At 34.5% G+C, this 13,604-nt stretch overlaps 1 protein-coding gene across 1 annotated transcript in view; it reads left to right on the forward strand.

Annotated features, from left to right (window-relative positions):
• Window positions 1–13,604, forward strand: part of LOC145293975 (uncharacterized) — a 58,597-nt gene that overhangs the window by 39,199 nt on the left and 5,794 nt on the right. The window contains exon 3 of the mRNA XM_080140858.1: window positions 13,071–13,347. Within this exon, the coding sequence (XP_079996984.1) occupies window positions 13,071–13,347 (277 nt within the window). The remainder of the gene's footprint in view (window positions 1–13,070; window positions 13,348–13,604) is intronic.

The raw sequence follows: 13,604 nt of genomic DNA on the forward strand, positions 1-13,604 counted from the left end.
TTACGTGAATTAAGATTAAAGTTAAGGTGTTATTGTGGACCCTCACCCCTTTTAAAAAACTTTGTTAAACTTTGTGACATACTTACATTCTATGGAGGTCAGGCGCGAACGCGAACGAACACCCAATAATTTTATTATACTATATTTCTTCAAACTGAAACATAATTATCAAAGTATACTTACGCAAATAGATATGAAAAGTCTTTGTTAAAGTTTGTGCCATATTTCCATGGAGTACATGCGCGAACGCAGACCCCACAATTTTATTATACCATCCCTATTTTAGTTGAAACATACTTATCAAAGTATTCTTATGTACATCTATATCAGAAACCCTTGTAAACGTTTTCTTTTTTCATTTTTTATTTCCATACTTTGGGAGCCAGGCGCGAACGCAGACCCCACAATTTTTATGAACCACCGTTCTGCCAGATCAAACATACCCATTCCTGATCCTCGATACATCTTCTATCATTATATGTAATCAGTTTTTTAAAATAGTTAACCATATAGGAGTCTATTCGTGACCGCACACACACACACACACACACACACACACACAGATGTTCAGTTTTATATATATATATATATATATATATATATATATATATATATATATATATATATAGTTATCTACATACACTACTGTTTCGCTGTATCACAGCTAGACAGGCAATTACTTCAAGCCAAGATCGAAACCCGACCGCCCATACGATAGTCAAGGTTTTGAACAATTCGTCAATGACACTTTGTCTCTGTGTGTTCATTCTCTCTGTACTCTGAAACAGCTAGGCCGATATTTTTGAAGTTTTATACAAATGTACTTTATGTGTCTAAGAGCGTTCTTAGAGTTTGTATCGGAATGCTTCCGATAAGTATAAATAGTCAATAATCTAAAAAAAGAAAAATCCAATTGAAAAAGAACAATCTGATTTTTTATTTGAGAAGTTTTGTCACTGTACAATCAGAAGTATCGAAGGGTTATTTATAACTTTAGGTTCTTTGATATGATAGGCGCGCGTTCGAAATAAATGTTTAAGTTCAGCGCATCAATTATTTGACTTTTGCATTTTAAACTTCAACTTAAGCCATTATATAAACAACTAACAGGCGCCCGGCATTGCCCGGTCGTAAAATACGCTTAAATATGATATTTTTATTAGTGCAGAGTTCGTATATATTATTAAAATATATTATATTGGACCCGATATATAATAATTATTTGAAAAATTTAAAAAAAAAAAAAGAAAGAAATGACTCGTGCGCCACTACCGAGAATCAAAACCAAAACGTTTAGCTTACGATTTACTTTTCGTTAATGTCTGAGCTATGAAGACATGTTCGCTGCAAAACATGGTTTTGGTTAAAACATGAACCAATAGCTATTACGTTACGCATGCATATCCGTTATACCGTCGTTCGACCTTCACCCTGCAATTCCATTTTCTTTCACACTTTTGCACCGATTTTCCCGGATAAAACCCAAATATAAAGTTTTGCATGGATTCGAATACCGTATATATTAAGTTTCATATCTGCTGACCGAAAACTGATAGAGGAGTTTGGTAGGCAACATTTTTTAAGCAAATATATATACGCATACATAAATATATATAGAAAGAAGTTTGTGTTTACTATAACCTTTTTACGCAAATATTACGCAAGTATAAATCATGTAGAATATTTGTATGAATATAATTACGCGTAATAGTTAACTAAAGATGATCATCCAATAAGAAAGCCGAAATAACTAATAGGGAATTAATTAAAATGAATGTTTAAAAGAATATGCAAATTAGCTAGATTTTTTGCAGATGAATGCAATTCCAGGGCCCATATTGCATTTTCTTTTTAAATAAATAGAAAAAAGGGTTTTTAATATAAATATCAATACACAAAAAAAAATTATAGGAATATAGAGTTTATAAAATCAACAATGAAATGTAGGCTATAATGTATTGTGGACTAAGTCACTGCGGAAAGGCATATGAAGTTTCCTCCCGGTGCACCGCTGTGAGTCCCAGACTAGGGCAGGCAATCAATCGATTTGATTTTAAAAAGTGTCGATTCGATGACAATAAAAGTCTGGTCCCTGCTCGTATATATATATATATATATATATATATATATATATATATATATATATATATATATATATATATATATATATACACTAGCAAAAGTACCCGTCGTTGACTGGGTTCAAAAATAGCCTACAGAAAATGGACTTTGATTTATGAAAGTATGGTAGGTCATGAAAAGGAAGGGTTGTAAAGAGATAGCTTCGAATTTGGGGGTATCAAAACTAAAGCAAAATATGATGAAAGTAAAAATAAAATAGATAAACCCCATAATTTATTATACCATACCTGTTCACACTGAAACACTTATCACAATATTCTGTGGATCTATATTAAAAAATCTCGTTAAATTTTGCGACATATTTCCATTCTATGGAGGTCAGGCGCGAGCGAACACCCCATAATTTATTTTATACCATATCTCTTCAAACTGAAACATAATTATCAAAGTATACTTACGCAGATAGATATGAAAAGTCTTTATTAAAGTTTGTGCCTATTTCCATTCTATGGAGGCCAGGCGCGAACGCAGACCCCACAATTTTATTATACCATCCCTATTTAAGTTAAAACATACTTATCAAAGTATTATTATGTACATCTATATCAAAAACACTTGTAAACGTTTTTTTTTTAATTTTTAAATTTTTTATTACCATACTTTGTGGACCAGGCGCGTACGCAGACACCACAATTTTAATGAATCATCATTATGCCAGATCAAACATACCCATACCTGTGTCTCGATATATCTTCTATCATAATATGTGATCAGTTTTCTATAATAGTCAACTATATAGGAGCCTATTCGTGACCAGACACACACACACACAGACGTTCAGCTTTATATATATATATATATATATATATATATATATAGGACCCCGGGGTACGGCATTAAAAATCCCTATATATATATATATATATATATATATATATATATATATATATATATATATATATATATATATATATATATATATGGGGGGGTATTATATATATATATAATTAACTCATTTTTCTCCTATGATTTTGACCTTAATAAGATTAGAAATCAAGACATTTTATGCAAATATAATATCCACAAACTGCAGCACAATATCTGAGGTGTGTTATAGGCCTATTACCTATCCACTTCATCGATAATCGTAGATTCCTATATTCTATCTGCTAAGAGTTCACTTCCAAAATCGGTTAAGATCAATGGAAATGGTGAAATCTTTTCTCTCTAATAAATTCCTCCTTCCCCCGCCACCACATAACACCGTTGTGGGATCGTCCACAAGAGACAGTTACGAAGGAACACCAGTTTGGGTTTTCTTAACTTCGTAGTTGCTTAAAAAACTGGAATGGAATTTTAATTCTACTGGGTGAAACGCACCATGGAGTTAACCGAATCGAACGGTTATTTATGCCATTTTCTTTCCGTTTTTCGCTGTGTTTTTTTTTGTTTTATTTTTCCGAACACGTCCATCATTTTTTCCCCTGATTTATGCTTTTCGTTTTTCCGATTTCTTTTTTTAAAGAAGTTTGTTCGGTGTTTTTTTTTGTTTGTTTGTTTGTTTTGCCAATTTTTAAAAGAAGTTTAACATCGTTTTTATTTTTATTTTCATATTTAAAGAGGGTTATTACTTCGCTTATTCTTAACTTATCCACCCCTTACACACACACCTCCAAACAACCGGGCAACGCCAGGTACCCCCGCTAGTTAGTAATAAAATATAGTACAGTATATAATACACATGCATATAATCAAATAAGATTATAACACCGTAAGGCGGGGAAAATGCCGTAACCATACCGTAACGTAGCCGGAATAACATCGTATTCCACATCGTAACCTGAAAAAACTTATCCCAGGGGAATCGTATCCCGGGGTTCTACTGTATATATGTACGTTCTATATATAACCTATGTGTGTGAGAACGACAACCTTTATGCCGCCGTGTGTCTGTGATTTCTAGTTCTTTTTAACCACTGCGCATGCTAATCAAACTTTTCTTCATTTACAACCATATCTGCCCGCCCTCACACCTGTAGTCAGGTCCGATTAAGAGTCGCATGCACTCACACCTGCAGTCTGGTAGGATGAAGAGTCGTCATGGAAACTGGCTCATCATTAAAGAAACCTTGATATTAAAAAATATATGTATGATTTTTGACACTGGAGCATAGATCCATATTATCCGCGCTTTAAGTAGTAGTCAGCGCCATACAGTCGCACGAACACAGTCGTATTGCAGTCTTATTATTATTGCACCTTCGAAACCAGCCGGATTGTACTGATGATGGTTGCATCTTCGGATATGTTTAATGACAGCAGCTTACGTTTTTAGTCCCTTTATAACAGGGGCGGAAATTCCCTCGTGGATTCTGTTGTATATGTGCAAAGTCAACCGAGTAGTGTTTTTCTTTTCTTTGATATATCTTAACATATAATACATATGAGAGTGTCACGTTTGTTATTTCTTACAAGTCGTTCAACTGAAATCTATAGCAGACAAAGACAAAGTGCACAATAAACTCTTTCCTTTACTTCTGCACTGGATTATAAAAATAAGTAACACTTAAAAAAAGAAAAAGAAAAATAAGAAACAAAAAAATGAAAAAGCAAATCAACTTGGTAATAATATCATTAACTTCTTAATAATATTATTAAATTGGAAATCTTAATTTTTATACAACGTGAATACAAGATTACTTCTACGGGTCCTATTTGTTCGGTTTTAAATATATTATTTTTTTCTGGATTCAGACGGTACAGATAATCATTTTCTTATGTGTCTGTGCGTGTTTTATTGTTAGAATGCTACAGAATGGTAAAGTGCATGTCATTGGAATCCCTTTAAATCTAGTAAAGACACATCTCGTCAGCGTTTGATTTGGAGATAAGGACGCCAAATAAATAAATCATTGGAATCCTGGCCACTTAAGTAAATATGAATAATTGGATTAATATTTAATTGTTCAAATTAAATAAAATTGAAATCCAAACCCGAAACAATTTTAAATATGCCCATATTTTTATGCGATGGAGTTAGTTAAAGAGTCAAGATGTTCGGAATTACTTGGAATAATTTCGGCAAAATCTGGATCGATTTTTTTTTTCTCTTCAAAAATTTACAGATAGTATGTGTTAGTGAAACTTTATTTGGAAATTTGAGACGGAATTTGAAATCAGTTTTTTGCAAAAACATTTTGGCAAACATTATGTAATTAATATTTCATGTATGCAGAATCGTTAAAAACGGAAAAAGAAAGAAAGAAAGAAAGAAAACGGATTCGTATTATTTGGATTCTTCGAACTACTATTCTCATCTTGTGTGTTATTTTCACAACATTTCAGTCGATGTAACCTCCGACCTTCTTCAGGTGTACTTTGTCGAACTTGAGAATATTTCTACCGGACTCGGGAATCTGCGCGGAATTTCGTACGGAACTCTTTATTTAATCCACGAGGGTAGCATGCTCTCGTTCCGCTATCCATGAATTCTGAGTAATTCGCAATTGTATTTTCGGTGTCGCCCGCATTTAGGATTGAGCCTCCAACCTCCAAAAGAGTGTAATTTTTACAACTGCTTTTTGGTCAAGATCAAAGTGTAGTATCTGTTCTTCAGATGCTGCACTTCTATTTCTTGTTCTCTTTCGGTGGAGGAGAAATCCTTCACGACTGAGACAATTTTTATTTTTGTACCTTTTCTCCACGTTAAAAAACGACCCCGGTGTCTAACTCTGTCCCGTGGGGAGGCATAGTAAATAGGTACACCAAGTATTCTCTCCAACGCGCCGCGGGTCCTTGCGAACAAAAAAAGAAAACGGATTATTTTTAAAGCGTCTTAAACTTTCCACTTGGACATTATTTTCTATTTATTATGTCTGCACCTCATACTCTGTGGCTTAAATTCATTTTAGTCCAAAATATCATGTGTTCTTCCACATTTTAATTTAGTTTGCATAATATTAATTTAATATTATATTAACGTAATATTACATTACCTTAATATCGTATTAACTTAATATTATATTAACTTAATATTATAATGAATATTTTTAACGTCAATATTTTCAGTTTTACATGTGCAAGACTGTTTTCCTGATTTTGGCTGTTCTTATATTTACAACGCTTCGACCGCTCTATTCTCCGGCCTTCTTCAACCATCTTTTCTTATAAGTCAGTGCCCTTCGGAGAATTTCAAACCGAACCATTTTTCTTTAATCCATTGAGAAAAATTGTTCTCTCTCCGCGTTCCTTTACTTATTTTATTTTTTTTTTATCTCTAGAACAAGTCTTTCTTCTTAATTATTAATACTTGTTCATTGGGAGTTTTCACACAAGTTATTATCAATGATTGCTCATTGTCAATGAGGAGTGGTATTTCCTAGAGTCTGGGTGACAACAAGCCTCATCAGATTTCCAGCACTCTCCGGCTCTTGCAAATTATTTCGTGTCATCACAACAGTCGTTTATCATTGATTCCTTGATATCTCGCTAGTAACGACCGTTGGACTTTTCTGGAATTTGAGTGGTAATAAGCCTCCCAAGGTTGCAAAGTTATTATTATTATTATTATTATTATTATTATTATTATTATTATTATTATTATTATTATTATTATTATTTACTCACTGGAAGTTCTCACACAAGTTATCATCAGTGATGCTTATTGACAGTACAAGGTGGTGGTTTACCATGGAGTCTGAGTGACAACAATTCTCCTCAGATTTCCACCACTTTTTACTTCTATCAATAATCGTTGCAAATAACTTTGCGTTATCGTAACAACCACTTACCATTGATTACTCTCTGGCAACGACAATTAGTCCCCGCTGAGATTTGAGTGGCAATAAGCCTCTCGAAGGTTCAAGTATACTCCACACCTTTTCCAGTAGATGCCTGGTTGGTGCTCTATTATTATTATTATTATTATTATTATTATTATTATTATTAGTATTATTTATACTCACTAGGAGTTCCCATATAGTTCGTCATCAACGATTACTCACTGATAACAATCGGTGGTTTTTCCTGGAGTCTTAGTGACAATACTCATTAGGAGTTCTCCCGCTAGTGATTACCAGTTATCGTTTGATTACCTACAATGGGGCAAGCTGGACACAAAGTGGGAGATCCTAGGTCCAGCATCAATGTGCGCAGAAGACGAACGCACGAACACAGTTCAGTTTTCCAGGTCGGCGTGAATCGGTCGACAATCCTGAACAAGAATGGTAAGATTGTTCCGACCCAGGACAAAAACTCGGACGACGAAAAACCTTCCGCGGAAGAAGACCTTTCTTCGTCTGTGGGCGTGTCCAGTTATGAAGATGAACAGTGTGAAAATCACGGCGGTCAAGAGCCAACTATAGCGCCGGAAGAAGGGAGTTCTAGTCTAAGCGTCGATGGACTGAGGCATGCTTGGTTCGATTCGGCACGAAGTGAGGTTACACTTGAGGCTGATTGTGAAAAGGGAGCGCCGCCGACGACAAAAACCTCAGGCGAAGAACACTTTCAGGAAATCTGGAGCACTAATGTTGATTTTAGTCCTGTTCGTTGTTCGTTTGCGTTGGCGTCAGTTGGTGATGATGAGTGTTTAGAGGAATCGATACTGTCAGATGATGATACGAAAGAAATTGTAGATGAACGGGGCAGGATCGGGGATGAGGAAAGAGATAGAGAAGATGCTTGTTGGGTAATGGAATTTGGACAAAAGGATGCAGAGGAAGCCGGCGTGTCCGGGTGTTGGGACACGTCTAAGGTCCCGACTTCGGATGATTTTGCGTCCGGCACCGCAGACGAAAAGAATTGCTATTTTCAATTTGTTGAGGTTGACGATGATTTCCAGGGATTACCCACCATGTGTTTCGAGGATGACGATGAGAAAAAAAGTGTAGGAAGCTGTGCGGAAATTAGCTTCACGAACAAAATGGAAAGAGACGGAAGTCCTTTCGGTGCGGAAATAAAAGAATTTGGCAAGGAAGACTACAATTGCGAAACTGCCCGGAAGAGTTCACTGGACGAAAAACATTTGGAAAAACCTGACCAGCAAAGGACCATTCATAACGTGGACGACGGAATAGAGAGTTTGGACAGTTCGAGTATCGATACGGAAGGTAGTGTAGAAGTGGGAGCGGCGAGCAGGGGTCCAGCTAATAGTATGGTCAAGCGTGTGTGTAGCACGGTCAAAAGGATGGACTTCTTTAGTGTCTTCATGCGACAATGGAGTCGAGATGTGCAAAAAACGGCAGCCGAGGAATGTGATGACGTCGAACAGGTGAGTAAAAGAGAGAGGTGTATAGAACAAATGAGGATGAGGGAAAGGATAATAAGGAAACTAGTGGCATACACATGCACGTATATATATATATATATATATATATATATATATATATATATATATATATATATATATACTAGCAGGGAGACCCCACGTTGACCGGGATTGAATGATTATCAACGAATATTTCACAGCCCCATATTTTTATTGTCATCAAAATTTGTGAAATGGTCCCTTTTTTTTTTATCAAATCGGCCGATTGCCTGCTCTAGTTGGGGACCAATCGCGGTGCAACGGTAGCAAGAAGCTCTACATACGTCCCGAAGAGATAGTCCACGATACATTGTAGTCTATATTGCACTTTCGAGAACCAACTGTTGATTTTATAAAATTATTTTTATATATAATGGCTTGAATTAAAGTTTATAATGCATAAGTCGAATATTATGGAGCAATTGTGCTATAAATAGAAACATTCATATCGAAGAAGCTTCTGTTGTGTGATAATAAAACGTCTCAAATGCACTTGTGGTTTTAGGCTGTGTTGTGTACGGCTTTAACTTTGGCCAAAATCGTCTGTTCCTTCTTTTATCGGATAATTTCGATTATCAATTATCGATACTTATCGAAGACATTCCGATACAAAACTATCTAAGGCACGTAAAGTACATTCGTGTGTATTTTTTTTAAATCGGACCAGCCGTTTTCGAGTCCATAGGAAGCGAACTCACACACACAAAAACACACAAATAAACACACACACAGGATTTCTTTTATATGATAGTATATATATATATATATGTGTGTGTGTGTGTGTGTGTGTGTGTGTGTGTGTGTGTGTGTGTGTGTGTGTGTGTGTGTGTGAGTTCGTTCTTTATGGACAGGCCGATTTTTTTACACAAATATACGCTATGTGCCTGGCAGTGTTCTTAGATAGGTTTTGTATTGGAATGTCTTCGATAAGTATCGATCTTCGAAAAATTTTATTAGAACGGGATAGGTGATTTTGACTAAAGTTCACGCCTTATACAGCCTAACATCACAAGTGCATTTGAGAAATGTTATTACCGCACAAGCAGTAAGACCCGGGATATATTATCAACAGTAGGTTCCTTGATATGACAGAAACGAGTTCGAAAAGAATGTTTCTGCTTAGAACACGATCGAACCATGATATTTCACTGCTATTCGGTTCGTAAAAAAAACAACTTATTGTGTTTGATTTTTATCAGTATTTTGTTAAATTTTGAGTTTAGAGCCATTATTGACACTCCGAAGACGGCATGTTGTTGTCGGTCATATTGTTGTCTCACAAACTCGACACTACTTGTTTTACGAATTGAATAAATGTTTGAAAATACGTTAAAACACACGAAACTTATCCATATAGGTAGAAGAGTAGCTTATCTTGCCTTTAGCAACATTTATTTGTTATATATTTAAATTTTTTACCCTTTCTTCTTTTTCATTTATTGGATTCTCCGAAAAATCCCCCTAACCAACAGTCTATGAAAAATTAGCATATATATATATATATATGTGTGTGTGTGTGTGTGTGTGTGTGTGTGTGTGTGTGTGTGTGTGTGTGTGTGTGTGTGTTATTTGTTTTTGTTTTACGATGCTTTTTTAATGAATGCAATATTATATATACGAAAGTGCATTTTTACCTAAATGCGAGTTGGGAATAATTTTCCCTTTAACCAATTTTGGTACCCTCGAATGGGGAGCGGCATATGTATTATTTGTAAAATATAATTATTCACTTATAAATTATATTTTTTAAATAATATATATACATATATATATATATATATATATATATATATATATATATATATATATATAGCCATAATGTACACACACACACAATCATAATGCACACACACACACACACACACACACACATATATATATATATATATATACACACACACACACATACACACACACGCACACAATCATAATTCCACGGAATAAACTTGGTATTTTTATTAATTTTTTTATCAGTTTGTTCAACTGAAGTATCCTACAGGAAGTCAGAGATTCACCCGCTATCTCATATATTCCAACCGAGAGATCTTTTTAAGATCCTAACTGTTCCGTTTAAGAGTAATCGTTTGAATTTCTTTGCACTTTCTTCATTGGGTATATTTACCAAGTAGTTTTTTAAATTCTTTTTCATTAGCAAGTTAATTAAATGTTGCATAATTAATTCAGCAGTTGAGTTTAATATAAGGAGAAAGGGTAAATATAGAAACGACGAAGTAAACGTCTTGGATTTCCGATTTGTTAGCTGTCATGACTCTTATGAGCTGCGATATTGTTTGACTGTGGAAATAATTATATAATCTCTTACATTCTGAATATATATATATATATATATATATATATATATATATATATATATATATATATATATATATATATATATATATATATATATATTGTGTCTGTAGGTATTTAATAAGTATTATAGTAAATATTAATGTCAGCGCCTTTAAGAAACTTGTTTCTTATCGTTGAGCACTTTCAGTTGAAATAAAGTCGGTCAACTTAACTAATACACGCAGATCGTCATATAATGATAAGATAACTCGGACTGACGCGAAAAGCATTTAAAAAGAATAAATGTTTAATTTCAACTTGTATCTCTCGCGGTTCGCAGTAGCCTAGTGGTTCGGGTCCTTGCTAATGAAGCCAGATATGACTTCTGTTGCCGGAGTTCGAATCTCTCGACTGGCGTTAATCGTGACACCATGCACCGATGATTCCCGAAAGGATGAAACACTAGTGTCTGTAGGTATTTAATAATTATTATAGTAAATAATAATAATAATAATAATAATAATTTATTTATGTATTGATGCATAACTATGAGTGTACGTATTTGCTTATCTGTTGTCCCATTCACATACCTAGATTTATTATACACTGATTGTCATATATATATTTAAAAAATGCAGATCTTTTTGTCCTTTATCATTTTCTAGCTTCATTCTTGAAAAAGGCCACGCTACAGTAGAAATGAAATGAATTATAAAATGTTTCATGATTACTTATAGTGCGTAACGGCCAGTATATTATTATGAGTTATTTTTAAAACCTTTGTTCTTGCTCTGTATTATAGTCAGCTCTCTTACTCAAAATTTCCTAAAAAAATTACTCTATTCTTTACGGATTCATCACACACACGCACACACATACATTCATGCATACATACATACATAAATACATAAATACATACATACACACATACATACATACATACATATATGCATGCACACATACATACATATATACATACACACATACATACATACATACATACATACATACACACATACATACATACATACATACACACATACATACATACATACACACATACATACATGCATAAATACATACATACATAAATACATACACACATACATACATGCATAAATACATACATACATAAATACATACATACATAAATACATACATACATACATACATACACACATACATACATACATACATCTATATATATTGATTGAATGAAGAGCAACGTTTGTTATCATTGAAATCGATGAAACTGCCCATTTTTCAATCAACTCGATTGATTGCCGGCTATTTCTAGTCGAGGACTCACCACCATGCATCAAGGTGAAGCTTTACATGTCTCTCTACACTGGCTTAGTCCACAATACATTACAGCCTACATTGCACTGTAGAGAACCCACTGTTGATTTTATGAAATTATTTTTTATATAATGGCTTGGATTAAAGTTTAAAATGCAAAAGTCAAGTATCGTGGTTCAGTTGTGCTCTAAACATAAACATTCTTTCGAACGCGCCCCTGTCTTATCAAGAAACATACTGTTAATTTTATACGCCGGGCCCTTCCGCTTGTCTGTTGCTAAAAATTTTCAGATGCACTTGTTAGACATATTAAGTACATTTGTGCGTAATTTCAAAAAGAATCGACCCAGCTGTTTCGGAATCCATAGGGAACATACACACATGCACGGACACACGTACACACACAAACACAAACACACAAAGAAAGTGTATTTTATATATAAGTATAATATATAATATAATTCTAATAAGTAGATATATTTATGTATATTGTTCTGCCCCTTTCGAGGGGAGGACGTGATACAAGGTTATTTTCATTCGGTAGGGAAGAGCTTTATTAGCATTCGCGAACAGTTTTACAAATCACCGCAGTTCCCTCACCGATAACAGATAATAAACCTTTCCATCTTTCTTTTGTACAATAATGGAGGTATTGCTTGGGAGGGATGTTTGTAATGACATTAACGCACAATTTATAGTTACTAGTGTTGGTCTCCCATGAGGGCATGATATGACGTAAGACCTCTTTTTTGTTTTCATAGTATAAGGCAGAGCTTTATTAACACCGGATCCAGTTAAAAGCAAGTCCTCTCGGTATTCCTAGAGTGAGGTTTCCTTGGATGGCAGAAAAATAAATACGTACTTACTGATTGGAGAAATATTGTCTTGAGACGAGGTCTCCTATGACTGAATCTGATATTTATTGTACTTACACTAAAATGCAATAAATGTGTTACTTAGACGTGCCTATCCACAAGGGAAATGTATAACACAAGGTTGTTGTCTTTTTTATTATAGAAAATGTCTAGCACCTTATAAATGCTCAGAATCTTAATGCTTTTATCTGATTCGTCTTGTTTTCTTTTTTGAACAGCGACAAAAGAAGAAAACTTTTATTAATCCTACAGATGTCCTGGGTTCTTCGCCTCCGTCTGCCGGCACCTTCAACATGAAATCTTTGGTCAGCACTGTACTTTCCGAAGCCAGATCCGTCGAGCAGGACGTCCACCCGTACGGCCGAGGCAACATGTATACAAATGCCTTCGCTGGAAAGCGATCTCTTGTGCAACTCGATCCAGCCAAGCTCATGTTCTGGGGTATCGTAGTCTGCATGGTCACGGGCGCAGCTTTTGGTGTAATCATTTTATCAGGTGAGATTTTTTCTTTTTCTTTATTTATTTTCTTTGTTTATTTTATTTTATTTCATTAATTTTTTTATTTGCTTTTTATTCATGTCTTATTTATGCAAGACGACTAATCTAACTCGGGATTTAAAAAACTGTTATTTTTTAACTATTATCATAACACCATATTCGGTTTAGTCGCGTTGACACACGGGTTATTGTTAGATCGCTGAAGTTAGGCAACGTTGAGTCTGGCCATTACTAGATGGGTGACCATTTGAAGA

This window comes from Euprymna scolopes, chromosome 15 (assembly GCF_053919585.1).
Source record: "Euprymna scolopes isolate OS-2025 chromosome 15, ASM5391958v1, whole genome shotgun sequence".
Lineage (NCBI taxonomy): Eukaryota > Metazoa > Mollusca > Cephalopoda > Sepiida > Sepiolidae > Euprymna > Euprymna scolopes.